The sequence below is a fragment of the Anas acuta genome, chromosome 6, assembly GCF_963932015.1.
Source record: "Anas acuta chromosome 6, bAnaAcu1.1, whole genome shotgun sequence".
Taxonomy (NCBI): Eukaryota; Metazoa; Chordata; class Aves; order Anseriformes; family Anatidae; genus Anas; species Anas acuta.
Genome location: NC_088984.1, coordinates 18,706,233 through 18,724,969, shown reverse-complemented (window position 1 = coordinate 18,724,969; position 18,737 = coordinate 18,706,233). Strand labels below are relative to the sequence as shown.

Genomic DNA, 18,737 nt, shown 5'->3' with positions numbered 1-18,737 from the left:
TTGAGGAACTCACCAGTCAGGCAGATCACAACATTTTATCTGGATATTTCACTGGTGTAGAAATTGAGAGGTAATACTTCTCACAAAAAAAGCTTATTACTTGACTTTTTGCAGTAACAGAGTCAAGAGAATCAACCCCCACTAAAGTGGAAGAAAGAACCACTGAAATGCTGTCTGAAACAGGTTGGTTTTTTTTCCAAATACGTTGGTAAAATCTGCTTCATAGTAAACTGCCATAAATTCATAGTAATAAATTATTTTACTGTGGATACGTCTTGAGTATAGGACTGATTTTAGTGACTCAAATCAATTACCTTTTCCATTGAAGTACAAATAACGCTTTCTAAAATACAGGTGTTTTATCTTCACTGTCTACGGAAACATATATGATATGTTTTCTATTGGTTTCTGTGCTTCACATTTTAAGAAACTAAACAATATCCTTATTTTCCCTCTTAAGCCCCAATGAGACAAGGCAAGAACAAGCTAGAACTTCAGTGATTTTTGTATGTCTTATAACAGTCCTTTCAAAATCCAAAGCCCAGTCTTGTTTTCAGAACCCACTGCTGTGCTGCCCTTGACCTGCCTAACCTAAGGGGTAGCAGCAAATCTGTGCCTGGTTGCATCTAAACAGCCTTTAGAACACAAGTTGTAAACATAAACATAAGTTGTATGCATGGATATTGATTGTAATTTAAGTGATTTATTGGGTGCTGTGGAAAAAATATGATACAGAAATTTGTAGTTGTTTACAGTAAAATACAGTTCTATACCTGCAGAACACTACTTATTAATTTAAAGTCTTAAAGTTCTCCTGTTTGCACTGTTAAGTACTGCTTTTGGTAAGTGGCTGACTGTAGGGTTCAAATACAATATACAACACCTAGGAGTCTTAAAATTTGCAAAAGTTTTTAGAATAATCAATACCAGTGTAGTATGGAAAAATCACTCATCAGTGTATTTTACTAAGAATGAGAAACGTAAACACTAAGCACATGGAATGTCATGAGCAGTGTATGAGGCTAAACACACAGTTACTCTGCTAGTTGACAGAAACTCTAAGCATTAGTTTTCCAGGTAGTTAATTGTAGGTGCCAGTCAAATTGGTTGGAATGGTAAAAGCAAACAAGCAAATGCACCACAAGAATAGAAAATGTCATCTGCTACCTTAGATCTCTGGCAAAGGGGGAAAAAAAAAACAAATGGTAAGATCTGTAGTAAGTAGATTTGGTCTCAATTAGTGTGTAGGGCAACTTATGTAAATTGCCAGAAAAGACATTTAATAGAAAAAATAGTGAGAAAAGTCTTTGGAAGAATAAAATATTCTTAATAGGAAGTATTAACCCACATTGTGTAGCCTGATGTTCAAGATACGATGAAGTTGTTAACTTTTTCTAGTTATTGTAGCAGATGAAGGATAGTCACTTCCAATTCTAAGTGATAATGATATTTATTAGTGCTTAATTTCCTGTGTTGAAAACTGTGTTCTTTTCCACGTGATGGTTCTAAGATAAAAAGCAAAGTTACCATGCTATGATTTAATATCAAGTTTTTTGTTTTCTTGAGCTTGTTTCTATCTTAAGAATGTAGATTGAATTTCTGCATTTCCCATGACTGTAATGTCTTAAGTATTGCATAGATAGCAGCTCTGCGCTTCATAGAAATACCTCATTCACTTTTCTGTAGATTTAGTAACCTCTGCTTGAGGTATTTATTTTTTGTAATTAAATACTTTAATTTGTAATGGAAAGAAATAGAAAAAAAATATCATTCTCACTGGGTTTAGAATGGTCTGTGTTGAGCCCTGGGATTTACCTCCATAGTTAGTAACAGCTTTCATTCTGTAGTTCTGCTTGTGATGTTGTCTTGCATTCTTGCAATGTCCTTTGTTGACCATGTCATGCAGTGTGTTTTTTTAAAATGTCACATAACACAGACTCATCATCCTGTCCAGTTCTGCCTCCCCCACCCCCGGGATGCTGCTGCTCTCTGGTGGCATCTCTGAAACTGTCCAGAAGCCTGTTTGTAAAGAGTCCTCTTAGTCTATCATGCTCCGAGAGCCAGTGTTCACTGGCAGCAAAATCAATTTCACTGTACTTGTCTTATTCCTAGTCTGAAAATTATGCATCAAACTTGGGCACAGTTTTATGTAGATAAGGTAAAATATTTCAGTATGTATGTAATTGTTAAATTGGACATAATTTTAACATTACATGTTAATGTAGTTCCTTCCATTTGGATTAATACTGCTTTGAGTGTCAGGCTTCTAGAAGCATGGAGTTTTTGATCATCTGTGATTGGCATTCCCAAAGCAGTTCTGTTATGCATTGCTCCTTTAGCAAATAAGTAAATAATTTTTTAAGCTGTGAATATAGTGCTACCTTCTGCCCTATAATGAACCATTACAAGCATTCAATAAATATTTGTTGTCTTAGTAGTTCATAGCTAGTAGAGCCACGTACGTTAATTGGAACTATGCTATAAGCTTTTGAATAGGCAACATTTCTATTGTGAAAACAGACTGTACCTTGACAAAAGTGATTTGAAGGCATACATCAACTAGAATAAGCATTGAGAGAATTAATTTGAACATTTGGGATTATAAACAACAATTTACCCTCAGTTATGATTTTTGTTCCCCTTCCCAAAGCTTAATTAATGATCAGTCATTTTTTTTTCTTTTTCCTAGGGGAAAGGGTGAAATGGATTAAAAATCTGTAGGTTTTTTCTTTTCAATAACTTCCCATTAAATGAATCCCTTGATATCATCATCTTGGTTACAGAATCTCTTAAAACTTTTTTAAGGAGTATAGGGCTGAGTAAAATTACTGACAGATTTACATGATGTAGTCAGGCTTTTTGGCTTTGGTATTTACAAGCATAAAGGCTCAGAAAGCAGCGTCAGCCTATTGTCTGTTGTTCAGAGAGTATTCTTACTGACTCAAAGGACACTTGCAGTTGGTTTATCAGTCATAAGGTATTTCTTCACAGTGTAGCCCTGTAGGTTTTAACAACGTTCTTTTAGGACTATTTGAAACTCAGTGACTAATGTTCATGGAGGATAAATTACTTGCAGACAAAAATGTAGTTTATATTCTATATGTATTTACATATAGAGTATATAGGCAATTAGGGTGCAATATGTAGCTGGTGTTGCCCTAAGTAATTCCTAGTGATATGTTGCATATAAAAACTCTACATGGAGGGTTTAGAAACAAGTCAAAAGATCTGAACTGTTCCACTGGGTAATGTAAATGAAGAATGGCTGTTACACATTGTTTATGTATCAGAGTCTTTCATACCGTTTTTCTGTAGTAGCACTAGTGGCCCAGGTCTCGTAGTAACAGTCACAGATTACAAACCACTAGTTGAAACTAACCTTAAGCAAGTTTGGTGTTCTGCTGATAATACAGTAGAGCACTGAGTATGAAGTGTGAGAATTGTTTGCTTGGAATTATACATTTGTAGTTCAGGTTAGTCCAGTCCAAGCTTGGAAGTGTTTCTAGCACAGAAAGGATGAACTTCTGTGTAGGAGGAAAGCCAGCAATGTCTCCTACCAACCCAAGCTAACTTTCCATCCCATCAGTACAGTACTGGAAACTTAGAGTACAACTTAGCTATTATATTTCTCCAGAGGAAAAGTGACAGAGATGACTGCAGTGACTGGGCACAAAGCCATAGCAATGTTTCCGTTTGTCTTGTCAGAAGGCCTGGCTGTGCTTTGTTGTATAATTCAGGTTTCCACAGAGTATTAGACTGAAGGTCTTAGTCTTTGTTCCTCTGGCTGTTGGTGACTCAGGTTCATGGCATTTGTGGGATGGAGGCCACTTGTTAACTGTGATAGTATTCACTCATTTTCAAGAAAGTTCTCATCTGTGTAAATGATGTGATCTTGAGAGTTGGTTACAGATCGTGCAATAGTCTCAGCAGATTTGATGTCTGCCAGCAGTTGATCACTAAAATCCTTTCCAAAGTATTAGGCATCTTGTATGATTTTGCCCCAAATGGAGATGGGGCGGGGGGGGCGGAGGAGGAAGAGAAGTTTAGTCTTATTTGTAAAGTCTTGAGGAATCTCTTTGATAAAAGCATGGCATATTTGTCTTCATGTGTTTAAGTGACATGGAAAGAGTTCATCTGCACCATTTTGCAGTCTTGCTTGTTTTTCTATGGGCATCTAGATCACCTCTGCATTCAGCAATGTGACACATGTTGATCATGTTGCTGAATCTGCAGCTGCCAACCATTAGTACTAGAGAGCAATATAAAAAACTAACTAGAATTAAATAGTAAAATGTTTAGCTTTTGTATTTGTTCTGCAACTGTAGTACTGAACTCTGTACCAATGACCCTACTGGAAAAAGCAAAATTTCCATTCTGAATTGAGAATTTCTCCAGGTCTCAGAGTTCTCTGCTATGTTTCTATAATAGTACATCTGTAGACTTCTGTTTACTTCAAGGTGGTATTTTGTTTCAATTCTTTGCCTTTCTGTAGGGTTGTTTTACACTTTGAAATTTACCGATACAACTTTTACTGAAGTCTAAAGGGCCAATTGCAAGGCCTGTACCTAATAGGTATTGGCACATGCAAAGCTAACAGGAATACCTTCTTCAGGTCAGGCAGAGTCCTCTGCCTGACATGGCTCTGTTTCCAGTAACTTGCCATGGCACCATATTTTACTATATAGATGGAATTATTATTTTCTTGGTGTTTTAGAATGCAAGTTGCAAAGCCGAGAGGTAAATTGTATGGTGCACTTACTAATATTTGAAATATGTCAATCAACATCTTGTTATAGGAAGATTCCTGACATGAAAGTAAAGCCAGAGACAGTTAGTCCCTCTGGAAAAATAAGTGGGTTTATTAGTCTGACTGTAGGTATGCTGGCTTATACGTGTCCTAAACCAGTAACTAAACCTTTTTAACTATGCTTTGGCTGAAAATTTTATTTTAATAGATCAACATGTACTTTTTTAATATTATTTTTCATGTACTTCTACTGTAACACAGGGCAGTGCACAAGACACATCTAGCTGTGTTTTAATACCCTTGGGATGATTGTGGGAAAATTTTGATAGTGGTGAGCAATCTTGTTCAAAACGTGGACTAAGCTGAGATTTGGTCTCTAACATACTTACTCTGATCTAATGGAATCATTTATCCTAAGCCTCATTAGAGAGGTAATGGAAATTGTAAGAACTCTGGGAAAAATAAACTCTCTACCTCCATGAAATTTGGGCTTATGACATTGTTAAATATATTTTGATCTATACTAATTCAATGCTTGGCTTAAACAAAAGACAACATTATGCAGTAGTTACAGATGCAGAAACAGATGAACAGTAGCATGGTGGTAAGTATATTTTCATGTAAAAAGAAAATTGGAAAGAACTAGAAAATACTATGAAATTAAATCTGAATGAGTCCTTACCACCCTACCCCCTGAATTAAGAGAAGTCTCAATTTTCCTTCTTCAAACTACTTAGGCTTACTTCACGGTCTCTTTTGTATCTACACCCTGAACTGATATTTGTGGGTTGGTGTGTTGTTTTTTTTTTTTCTTTCCTTTCTTTCTGTGAGTGTAGGTGTAAGGACCACAGAATACAGCCTGGAAGAAATTGATGAAAAGGAAGAGATGAGCGTGCAACAGGGAGAGGAAAGTGAAAGTACGGATACCTCTCTCAGAACAGGAGAGATTACTACAGCCTTCAGCTTTACTGAGGTACAACTGGAAACTGAAAAAAATGATCCTGCTTCATCAGCTCTTGTTCCTGGCACTGTTTCTGTAGACAACTCGCAAAGCTTCAAGGAAGAAAAACAAGAAAATATGAGCACAGATGGCAAGTAAGTACGCTTTGTGACAAAGAAAGGAGCACTGGGGAGGGAATGGGGGAGGCAAAAAAAAATGTAGAGTGCTGTTTCATTGTGGAGCACAGAATAGAGAATTGTGAGAGAGGAATGAGCTTAATATGCTTAGCTTTCATTGTAGCACTCTTCTGGACACAGTAATTCATGAAGCCTTTCAACAAAAATGACTGTTGTGCTGGGTGTTCTGTTTAAGTCTTCCTTTCCTTACTACTAAAACATCCAGATCCCAGAAAAGCTGAACCCATCTCCAAAGTTTTAAACATAATTACTAGAGCAGTGCAGTGTGCTGGGGGGAAGGAGGTGAGAAGCAGGGCAGGAAATGTGATTTGATTCATTTAAAGAGAATTTGCGAGATCATTCTTAGAGTTGGGGGGAAAACAGGTATATTGGCCATTTCAGTTCTAGGCATGCTTCTATTGTTTATCTGTTACCTATTTCTCTACAATTTGTTTTGTTTTCTTAATATATTAGCCAGTTGTCTTGACCTGTCTTGATCTGTCTTCTCTCAGGACAAACAAGAATTAACATATTACTTTCCTTAACCACTCATTTTCCCTTCTGGTGATGTTGTAACTTTGCCCTTCAGCATGTTTGTTAAACTACCTGACTCAGCAGGTTCCCAACATGAGTTAGTGCCTGCTTGAAATGAATGTTGATTGTCCAGAGAAGTCCCATTGCATTAATGTAATTCACTATTTCTGTTGTTCCCTGGGGCAACTCAGCTGGCTACTGTTCCCAATTTAAACTGAAAGAACTGTTTCAATTACTGTACCGAGGCCAAAATGTGTGAATGCTATAGTAGCCAAGAACTTTGAAGGTAACGCAGAGAGCTTTGACTTGTATTTCTAGGGTCTTTTTGTCAGTTCGGTGCCAGGTGGGGCTTTGCAAAAATCTTTGATGTTCTGTCCTGAGAAATACTGCACAAATTGCTTGGGTGTGTCTGCTCTTTGAGGAACTGAGCTGGTGGATCCACCAAATGTTATTTTTAAATTCTTGCAGATTATCGAGACCTGAATTATTGTGCCTATTTGGCCAGTTGTCCAGGGGATATTTAATCACTCCCACCCCACAACTAACTTGTATAGGCCTTTTGTGGTCTATAATACTGTTGAACATCACCTAGCTATGCACTGTGCTGTAACTTCAGAGTTTGGAAATCCTTTTCTTCGTGAAATACTACAGTGTTGAAAATGAGGAGTAGGGTTTCTCTGACATTGTTTCTGGAAATCTGGTAATTCAAACGTAACATTAGATCTAGTAACTTTGAAGATGTTTTTTAATCAAAACTGGGGTATGTATAGTATTTCAGTCAAAAGGTCTGATTCCTGTAATGCTCTATGACATTTGGCAATTTTCTTTGTTTTTAAACAGTTCAGCCTGTTGCAAGTACTTGTCATTCAGTCCCTCAGCTATGTTCAAGGGAATGGAGATAAGCAAGAGTACAGAGGGCAGGACTGAGCTTTAATGTTCTTCCAACAAAAATTTTGAGCGTGTATGCTTCTGTTTGGTGGTTATTGAACACTTAGAGCATGTTTTGGACTGTACAGGCAACATGAGGATGGATGCTTATTGAGGAATTTATTTTTTTTAAATACTCAAAACAGATGTTTCAGCTCACAGCAGTAGTTCCTGATAACTAATGCATTTGATGTGGCAAATGAAATGGAATCTTCATAATGCCAGTATCAGTACTACAGAAAATAAAAGTATCTCAAATATACAGAAGTTTGAAGTTCTAATATTTTTAAAAAAGAAAATGAAGTATTTTAAAAGAGAAATTTACACTATTTTGGCCTTTTTCATTTGCCTTTTGAAGTCAGATATTTAATATTTCCTGAAAACAAATGATTTTTTTTTTTTCAGCATTTGTGGAGTTCTTTTGTCCCCTCTGATCAGAGGCAGACATTGTATGCATTGGCAAAATGTTTAGTATGCAAGTAACATGTTTTATGCATATTTATTTGTTGTTCTCAAGACATTTCTTGTAAGGAACAGAAAGTTTTTCGTTACTATCTTGAAAAGTCTATACTGCACAGTTCCTATGCAGTCAGCATCTCATGTGACTTCCTTCATATTCTGTCGGAAACAAAACTAAAGACAGATTCTAAATGTTGGGGGTGTCATAAGACTTCGTGCTAAGAACATCATTAAATGAAAGATAAAGCATTACCGTAATGGTTTCACTAAACTTGAGTTGTTACTGGAAAGAGCCTTGTTAAAAGTGAATGAGTAAACAAAAGGCGAGGAAGAAGGGAAAGGAAAACTGATCGTGTTACACAGAAGAGAGTGAAGCTGCATGTCATTTTGGTGAAATATCATAGCAGCATTTCCTCTAATTTAAAATAAATAAATAAACGATTCTGTTGGGTACTCCAATGTTTGGCAGAGTGATTCTATTTTGTCCATCTGTGTTTGGAGAATATTGCCAGTTCTCTTGCATCTTTTCTTCTGTTTACTGAAATGAATGATACCAGCATATTTAATATACTGTTGTGCTTTGCAGAGAACTACAGACTAAGATAAGCATTGAGCAAGCTGCATTCGAGAAAGATAGGAAGCTTAAAATTTTGGATCAAAATAAAAATCATGGTGAGTAGTTCCCACTCATTTTTAATACTTCAAAACAAGTTTGAAGAAAACTCTTCGTTTCCTTTGAAAACGCTCATAATACCATCACATTGAATTGCTATCATCGGATTATTTTCTTTATACTTCTTCTAGCTCTGGCATATCCTCTTTGAGACGAGGTTATGAAAATGGGCTGCGGGTTGTTTTTTTTATTTTTTATTCCTCCAGCAGTAGTCAAAACTGTACTGTTGTAGGGCAGTGTGGGTGGAGCATTGCTTAGGAGAGGGAAGGAGGTTTTAGTGTTTTCCAATTGTCCCCTTTTACAAATGCACAAGGTAGAGTTAACAAGTAACATTTTTAATGTTAAAACCATAGAACAGACACTACAAAGATGGAACTAAATAAAAATCGGATCTAACTTAATACTGCGTAGACTTTGAGCTTAGGTCACTGATACCTGTATAGTCAACTGAAAGTTGTTAGCGTGTCTAAAGTGACTCTAGAATATATTTTTAAAGGTCATGCATGACAGTATGAACAGAAGCCTGTTAACTTCCTTACTTAGTTACATGTTAAGTAAAGAAGAACACCTGAGTACGAATATAATTATTTGGCAATATCAGTCAAGTATAAGTATTTCTTTAACCAGCTTTTAAAAGCATTAAGGAAATTATTCATATTAGTCTGTATAACTGCATCTATATTAATTTACGGAATCTCTCTAACTTAAAGATTACAGTGACACAAAACTCCTTCCAACAAACGAAGATGGGAGAGAACATCAGACAGCAGAAATTAAAGCAGTAGATTTTAGAGAAAATAGCAAGCTTGAAGTTGACAGACTATCAAACTGCCAAGCATCTAAAAATGACATCTCCGTAAGTCAGAAGAATTACACTCAACTGATTCCAGAAAAACAAGATCAGAAAACAAATCAAACCAGCCTGGACACAGTAAAAACTCAGGATGTTGCAATTCAGACAGGTCCAACAGTTTGTGATTTGGGAAGGACTACACAAAAAGAAATGAAAGATTGTGAATCATCCTCATTCAGAGGACTGGTCCCTCAACAAAATACGGGTATAAACAGCCCCCTTCTTCGAGTGATGCAAGGAATGCAAACAGATGAAGAAATTATAACGGAACAAAATCTTCAGAGACAAGAAGTTACACATGAAAAAGTAATTCCCATAAAAGATGAAATTCACATTTGTACAAATGGCAGTAACATTGCTTCACCAGAAACAGTTGCAAAAATTCCAGATGGCTCTCCTATAAAAGGTTACCCTCTTTATAGACAGGACATGAAACCTAAACCTAAGCCTGCTAATGAAATTACAAGAGATTACATACCAAAAATTGGAATGACTACTTATAAAATAGTGCCTCCAAAATCCTTAGAAATAATGAAGAGCTGGGAGTCAGAAGTTGCATCAGACTGTAAAGATCAAGATGTATCTACTTCTGACAACTCTCCAAAGCATGAAGACCCCAAAGAATTCACAATGCAAGCTGAAATTTCTCATATTTCAAAAAGTGTGGGTCATTTACAGGCTTGTTCACAAAATAAACCTGCAGCAGCAAACGATCTGCTGCACAGAGTGAACAGCATGTCTGAACATGGGGGGACATCTGGAGCCGAGATTGCTACTGAGAGCAATCAAACAGAAACAGAGCCTTCCAAGCAGCCTATCCCACTGATGCTCAACATGGATAATACAAATGCTGCTTCTGGGACTCAGGACAAGTCAAATGCATTAAGTCCTACAGCAAAGCCTAATTCTTTTTTTCTTCAGATGCAACGGAGAGTTTCAAGTCATTATGTGACATCGGCAATTGCCAGAAGTACTGTTAGTGCTCCTAATTCCACTCCAAATGAAGTTAAAAATACAGAGATTGAAAAAAGAATATCATCACCTGATGAAACCTCTCTTTCTTTACATAAAACAAGTAGTTCCTCTCCTCCAGCAGATGAAGAAAAAGATGATGGGAAAAAAATTGAATCCTCCACTTCTCCTGTTAAAAGCAATATACCGTCAAGTTTTCCCCCCTGTCAGCCAGCACCGTTGAACCTAAGAACTCTAAGAACTTTTGCAGTTCCGAAGCCATATTCCAGTTCAAGGCCATCCCCTTTTGCTCTTGCTGTCTCATCAGCAGTCAAAAGGTCACAGTCATTCAACAAGACACGTACAATCACTAGCCAGGCACCTAGAGAGGAATTTCCTGTTGAACTCTCATCTGCCACTTCTGCAGCTGAATTCTCCTCAGCTACCTCCCTCCCTCAAGTGAAAAACCCTTCCTTACACAGCATAACTGGAGGGTCACAAAATAATCTAATGGATAAGGTAAACTTTATTTCTAATATTTCTTGACTGGTGAATTTCTGCAATGTTATTTACAGCAGAGCAGAGACTTATTCTGCCTAATCGCTGAACTACGGGCTTATCAAAAAGTTCTGCATTGAAACAGTGTAAACATCTTGTGGTACATAGGAGTAGCACAGCATCATAATGAATTATAAGGAAAAAGGAATGCTAAAGTGAAAGCAGTCTCATTCAGAATAGTGGAAATAATTATTTCTTGCCATAATTATCACTCCATGTACTTTGAAGAAAAACAGTAAATTAAACAGAATTACTTATACTGTGTATACCTATTTTTATGTTCAGAGCACTTAGGATGTGTTCCTTATGGTTCTGTGTGTTGGTTTCTTTAATTTTGGGTAGTATGAGTTTAGCTTCAAGTGATCATGTCAGAAACATACTTGAACCAAGGGTGTAAAATTTTGCTGACATAACTACTTACCTTAAGTAAGAAACTTTAACAAAAATAAAAATCAGCTAGTGTATTAATCAGCAATATATTAATGTTGTGAGCGCATAACTGTGATAATGATGTGAGTGCATAGATAAGGCATCATTCAGAGAACTGTTTTAAGCTGCTCTAGCAAAGGTACTTTCTGTCTCCTATAAGTTCCGTCTGCACAATGGCAGCTTGATGTATCCACAAATCCTGAGATGTGTACATGGTGCCTAAAGACTGCTGGCTGCCTTGCATGTTCTGTACAAATCTGCAGTATTATAGGATTCTGGGCTTAGCAGGCAAGAGGCTATACTCTTCCAGCCTTACTGTTTTTATAACTGTTCTTTGGGTATGGAAGTTAAATGCTAATCTCTGCTCAGTAGCTTCAAAATACAGCAGTGCTTGCCACCACCCATGCTTTTGGTTCAAAGTGCATTGTTGAACTTCTCAGGATAGCTTCTGGATAAGAATTATATGTTAAATTTAGATTCTCAGAGGAAAACATTAGTAAAAGAAATGCTCATTCTAGCATATGTGATGGTGATGAATGGTTTTTTATGGAAATACTTTGGAACTGATCTTTGTTAGATACCTCAATGCTTAAAGAATATTTAAATATGCTATAATGTGTTGTCTAATGTGCCTACATTTGAGGTGGTGACATTTTGGAGTAATAGCTTGTCAAGTCATCAGGGAAATAAAACAAAGCAAAACAAAACCAGGTCTCAACGAGTTGTAATGCTCAAATTTCATCTAGTTTAGTTAATATAGAAATTCAGATGATAAAATTGTAGTATTTTTCCTTCTTTTCCTTTTGGAATATATTATTTCCATATCTTATCACTTTGTGGAGTCTCAAACTCTCTGATCTTGGAGGAATTTCTTCAACATTTTAGTAAGTCAAAAAAAATTATGAATCTTAGAACTTTTTTGTTGCTGATAAATTGAAGATTAGTTTCCAAAAGCCATAGTGGAAACATGGCTGCTCTCTGAAATCTTGAACAAAGCAAATGCTGCAGTGGTGGCCCAGGTTGAGATGCAGCCTCTTGTGAGTTGACTTAGTTGTGACTTATTAACATTGAAGGTCTTTGTTATGTTTTTCCTCTCGCTTCCTCTCTTTACAGAGAAGCAGCAATGTGAATAGTGAGCAAAAAAGTCAGGCACAGTCAGGTGCTTCAGCTGACCAACCACCCCCTGTCACTACGAGACAAACTGCGATGACAGTCCAGCGCTCTGACCCAGAACAGATCCACCAGAGCTTGCTGGCTGCAATTCGCTCTGGAGAAGCTGCTGCCAAACTGAAAAGGGTGAGTTTTCATCACTGCATCCGTAACAATAAACTCATAGTGTTTCCTTCAAAATTGCCATATTAATGTCTGAGAATGTCTGAGACTGAAGTAGTAAGCTTTGACATGAAGTGCTGTGAGGTCTCTTACATGTAACAATGGAAATGGAGGTGGGGAAGAGAGTTTGGCTTTGCAGAATAAATTGGTGCACGCACACAGAAAGCTTTATATGCACTTCTTTCAAAGAGTGCAAATGCAATCGGAAATCTTCCTGAAATGAGTTAGATATCTTTAAGTTGCCAATTACTGTCTCTTTCAAAACCGCAGGAACCTATTAAATTATTTGTGTTTATATGTTTTGAAGTACTGTGGTTTTGGATGCATGCTAAGCAGCTTCATCCTAGACCTGAATTAGCTGCAGTCCTTTGCAGGCAGATAAATAGAAGTTGTAAAGATTTGATTTTTCCAGGTATTAAACTCTGTTAGGTCCTTAATTCTTAAAGCCTCCTGCTGCTGTTTGGTATTATTAGTAAGATATTTCTCAATGTCTTGTTAACAGTCCTAATAAGTCTGTCTTCCCTGTCTTCCCCCACTCCCTCAGGTAAAAAGTGCTGCTTAATTTTTCTTTTCCATCTCCTAAAATGCACCTGTACTTCCTTCACTGGGTATCGCAGGCTTTAAAAATCTATTGTTTTAAATTTGTAACCAGACAATTTAATGATAGTCTTATAAAAAGATTTCTTGATGTAAAAGCTTTCTTGATGTAGCATTAGTATTTTGTATTCTGTACTGCAGAATAATTTCTCATTGCAGAAATTTAAGGAACTCATGAGGTTTTTTTGTCTTTCTTTTTGCACTTTAAACTTGAATAAAAGCAAATGATGTGTGGTGGGTGGCTGTGAGGGCTTTTTTGTTTTTTAGTGAAAATTTTTGATTCTATAGGATCAAAATCTCTCAGTTGCTGGTCAAATATTAGAATACTCTGCTTCAAATATGTGAGGTTTTATTTCAGTTTAGCACTGCAACAGCCTGTGTGAGGCCTGCAGGCCTCCCATTATTTCTACTGTGGATAGGAAGATTCATTTTCCCAGAAAGGGTATAACCATGCTTAACTAGTTGTTGCCTTCAGACAGTAAGAGCAGTACATAAGGCACTGTAGTATTGCTTCTATTTGTCACTAACTACAAGCCATTTTAAAAACAAGTTAAGATTAAGCAAATATCATATTTTTCAGTCACTTTGATGTTAACTTGATCTATTCTACCTGAGTTTGTCTTGTTTGTTTCTTGCTTGTTTGCTTGCATATATATGCATGTATTTTTACTAAGGTGTTTTTTCCAATGCACAATTGTGAATAATATTGAATTTCATTTATTTTGCATAGTGTGTGAAATTTGTTTTACGATTCTGTGGGAAATACCTATAGGCATTGGCGACTGACACAGTAGCTTGCAAGTGTTTTTAAAAAATATAATTCATAAAGTTCTTTTCAGAATTCAAGAAGTCTATAGCTACTTAAAAAAAACACAGACAAAAGTTCTGTGGTTATTTATCATTTTCTAATAAAGATGATGACCCGTATAGTCTTAGCAGTCAAGGTACAGGAATGGTACTGTGAAGAAAAGAGAGGTGATGACTCAGATCCTTTTTTCCACCTTTCCCTTGCCAACTCTGCTGTGGGCAGGAGATGTCCTTCTACAGTATAGTATCTGTAGAGGCTGTGGGTGATGAGGGGCTTTTTTTAAGGAAAAATGATTAGAAGATTCCATAAGCATGAGGAAAAGCATTCTGCAACATTGAAACCTGAAACTGGCTTCAACATCCATTCCACACCCCTCCTAAAATTGCGATGAAGAACCAGCTGAAATTCTGCCAAACGATTGTACACACAATGCTCTTTTAACCAGAGTGCATGTGCTGTGGTACAGGTATGTCTGACTGCAGAGAGAGAATTTTTTTTGGCCTATGGCAAATTTAATAACAACATTCCTGTTTTGTGTTTAACATGGAGAACTTGGCTGTACTAGGACAAATAGAGATGTGAAACATTTTGCATCAGTAAGTTTGCACCCAAAAGTGATTTCCAGTATTGAAAGGACTTTTTGCTTGCATTCACCTCAGCTTCCACTATCGTGCTGCTCTCAGTAAAAGGGGTAATAATGCAATCCATTGGAATTGTGAAAGAGGGTTGTCAGGTGCCTGCTTCTCATTTACCTCTTACCGTACTATCCGTTTCTTAGGGTCTCTGAGGGAATTGTTCAAAAAATAAAATGCTGGCACCACTAGCCCAATCCTTTATTTTTACTCTGTTTTATTTATTAAGTTGTCAGTATGCAATGCCAAGATCTGTGGTCTTTTGTGTTGCTGGCCTTTTCTGTTGAATTCTGTTGGTCCTCAGTAATTACTAACCTAAAATGGGTCAAATGAGGTTTCTTTTTAACCGTTTTCTTTTAATAATATTTTCATTTTGTTTAGTAAGCTACGTGCTGTGGTATGCAGCTCCCATGGCTCTCTTTAACTCCAGCTGGAGTAACTGGTTTATGTAGCTCCCCTGAAAATTAGGTCTTTGCTATCTATCCTAAAAATTATAGTTTGCTCTTGATACAAGAGCATGGCATAAATGAATGTCAGATTTTATTAGGAATCAATTCCATTCAATATTTAATTTTAAAATGTTAATTTTGAGTGATAGTTTTTCATGTATTCCTTTTCAGCCAAGTCCAGAGATGGACTAAAAAATCTGTATGTTTTGAATAGATATTCACTGAATTTCTTGATAGAAATGTATGCAATTACTTAAAAACATTTTATCCTACTTCTGTAGCATATATGTGCTTTGTTCAGAAATTGTGTAGGAGATCTTTCATTGGAATAAGAAAAACATAGAAAACTGAAGACAAGAAAAACTGAATAATAATATATATATATTTTTTAATGATGCTGTGATACATACTACAGCCAAATGTATTTAAAAAACTTAGGTTAATATTCTTTTTCCCTTTTTTTCCCCCTGCCTCCAGGTTGGTCCTCCATCAAACACTATAGCGGTCAACGGAAGAGCCAAGCTTACTTATTTGTATTCCACAGAAGCAAAAGCTAATCACTAGTTATTATAACAAATATTTTGCACTTCACTACTGCTTCATAGGCCGGCTTAATACTAACTATAAATTTTTGAAAGTGTAAATGCAAGTATATGTTAATATATTTTTGTCAATTGGTATAGGAATTTCACACTGGGTCCTTTGATGCCTTGGAAATGTTTATTAGAATATGTAAATTACGGTAATAATTTTCTCTTTATAAAGCTGATTATGCTGCTAAAAACTTTTAAGAGAAGGTGCAGATGAGCTTTGCTTCTTTTGGAGTGAGTGTCAAAAATTGTTGACTTCAGCCTTCAAGACTGAACAATATGTAGCAGTATGCTGAAATTACAGATTTAAAGAAATCTAAGAATTTTAGATAATTTTGAATTGTGTATTACTTTAACAGATTGTAAGAATTTAAATCTACCACATGCTGCCTCCATATTAGTTCATTAAATTAATTTTGTAATTAGTAGAAAATTACATGCAATACTTTTGTTTCTCTTTAAAAAAAAAAGTTTTTGTTTCTTGAGCTGATGTAGTTGGGATAAGTATTTCAATTTTAAATCTCCTTCAATTTTTTCCTGGTAGTATTTAAAAAAAAAAAAAAAAAAGGACATAAATTACTGGAAATCTTTGTACTACTTAAAGTTTTCTTAAGAGTAACACTACATGATGTTTCTCATCTACTCTTTGAGCAACTGTATATAGTATTTACCTAGCACTCAGATGAACAAAACATTTTGTGAACTAGATATACTTTTAAATAGACATCAGCATATAGTCACTTAGGGATAAAATGCAAATTCCAGTTTTGATAATTAATGAAGTTTAAAAAAAAATAAATCACTGGAAGTATGGCTAAAGAATGAACTGCTTTAGACTTGTTTGTGTAAAATATTTTAATCTTAGAACAGCACAATAATACACTTATAAACCATTCTTGTGTCTCAGAGCCTCTATTTATAGACTACATATTAAATACCAAAATGGGAATGAATATATATATATATATATAAAAAGAAAATGCTTCGTTATATTTTATCTATTTTGCATTTCTTGTCAAGATGATACATTTTGGGAAGAGGGCAGAAATGTGATCACACTCATGATGAAATAGCTAGATTATGGATGTATGCAGCAAGTGCTGGGGTATTTGCCATATTAAAATATTTTCTTGCTGGACTTGATTTAAATAAAAATAATTATATTTAGTTTCTATTCTTTAACAATGTATTTATTTTGTACTTTAAAGTCATTGTTAACTCATTTTCTGAAACTGATCTAAATGTGCATTTCAAAGGGTTATTAATGGTTTGCTGCCAGTTTTTTGTGCAATAATCTCAGAGAGGTCTCATTACTTTTCTAGTACAGGCTCAATTATTGGTTGCTAATAAAACTGCTAACTTAATGCTGAAACCCTTCAGAGAACATTTTAGTAAATAAAATTCATAAAGAGAACTGAGGAGCACTTATTTGCTGCTGTTCGCTCATGTTTTCTCTCTTATAACTTAGTCCCTTGTCAAGGTGTGCTGCCACTGCCTTCTAGTTCTTGCCTCCAGTCAAGGGCTGATTATAAGGTGGAAGCGGGAACCCATATGGTAGTTCAAAATATGTGTTTCAGGGTCTGATTGCAAAAGAACACTTCATTCTTCACTTGAAAATGGTGAGATAGTGGAGATAATGGAGAGGTAGGTTTTTTATTGTTTTTTTTTTTTTTTTTTTTTTTTTCCTAACTGGGGCTTGCTTTCTAGATTTTGTGTCTTGAGGGACAGCCTGGAAAATTGTAACTCTCTCCAAGGAATCTACTAAGTGTCTGTGTTCATTGTGCTATTTGAATTTGTTTTTTCAAGCAAAAACATGCTAATCTGTAACTGGCACAGAGGTTGCACTGCAAAGGAGTCTCCTTGTTTATACTTTGGGTGAGAGGGTTACATTGGCTTTCAAACTTTTGCTTTCAAACTTTTGTGTTCTCAGCTGGAGGTGACTAAAAGTTATTTCATACAACTGTAATTTCATCTGCAGACTATATAATTTCATTATTTCAATCAAATGCGTGGAGTCCAATTATTCTGGTTTGGGAAAAGATCAAATAACCTTGCTTTGTTGTTGTTTTCTTTGGTTTTGACTACAACACTATACTGTATATTCCTTAGTCTCATGTTAAAAGTATATTGGCCTTTGATGTGAACTCCTGAAGGCAAATATAATCTCATGTACTAGAGATTAAAACTAAAAACAACTTTCTTGAATTTTAAGGTTTCTTGTCTGTGCAACTGAACTTGCTTGATAATTAACTTAAATGACTACACACAACAGTACTGTGAAATTGTTCAATGAGATTTTCTGTTACTAGTTGGCAGTATTGTTTAGCAAATTTTTTCCTCTTTCTTCCAACATATATGTAAAACATTTTAAAATCTTGCTATTATATATATAGAGACTCATTTCTTCTGTAATATTCTTGTATTAAAATCTACCAGAAAAACTCTTGATGACAAACTTGTGTTTATTAAATATTCAAACAAGAAAACATCTGCTGAAGCAATAAGGATTTTTTTTCTAGTAGCTGCAAGTCCCAGTTAGGTAGCAGTAGATCTTTGTTGTGGATGCCTTACTTGCATGGAAAATACCTGTGTTTTTTTGTTTTGATCCAAGCATGTTTAGTTTGGGGAACCTGTACTAGAGATGCCTTCCAACAGAAGACAACTATTTATGTCATAGTACTTAAAATCCTCCTGCTGCTTTTGAATGGCAGGCAAAATGTCTGGGGAAGGAACCTCAAGACTCTGCAGTAGCAGAAATGTCAGTGCAATTGTGTAAACCAAGTAACAGACCCCATTAAAAGTGTGCTATGACTTACCATCATGAAGCAGCAGATAGTGGTGTAGCATGGTGGGAACTTGCTCTAATTCTGACTCCAAGGCTTTGTAAGTAAAGGATCTTTCTCAAAGACACAAAAGATTGTATTCTCTACAAAAGATTGTATTCTAATTGAATAACTACAGAACTCTAGTTATTAAAGAAGATATTTTTATTTATTCTGCAGAAGAATAAAACTAAGAATACAGATATACCTGGAAAAGGGAAACAGTTGTGCTGGGAGAGCTTAATTCGTCACCAGATAAC

General features: G+C 35.8%; 1 protein-coding gene across 7 annotated transcripts in view; it reads left to right on the top strand.

The window, feature by feature from the left end:
- The window catches only part of COBLL1 (cordon-bleu WH2 repeat protein like 1), an 82,434-nt gene extending 64,337 nt beyond the window's left edge, over positions 1-18,097 (top strand). For 6 of the 7 annotated variants that reach the window (XM_068685616.1, XM_068685610.1, XM_068685609.1 and 3 more), the window contains 6 exons: positions 115-183; positions 5,584-5,842; positions 8,370-8,455; positions 9,167-10,779; positions 12,361-12,543; positions 15,543-18,097. In XM_068685616.1, coding sequence (XP_068541717.1) covers positions 115-183; positions 5,584-5,842; positions 8,370-8,455; positions 9,167-10,779; positions 12,361-12,543; positions 15,543-15,629 — 2,297 coding nt within the window. In that variant the 3' untranslated portion in view covers positions 15,630-18,097. The remainder of the gene's footprint in view (positions 1-114; positions 184-5,583; positions 5,843-8,369; positions 8,456-9,166; positions 10,780-12,360; positions 12,544-15,542) is intronic. The other variant, XM_068685612.1, reaches the window with a different exon arrangement.
- The last annotated feature ends 640 nt before the right edge of the window (positions 18,098-18,737 follow it).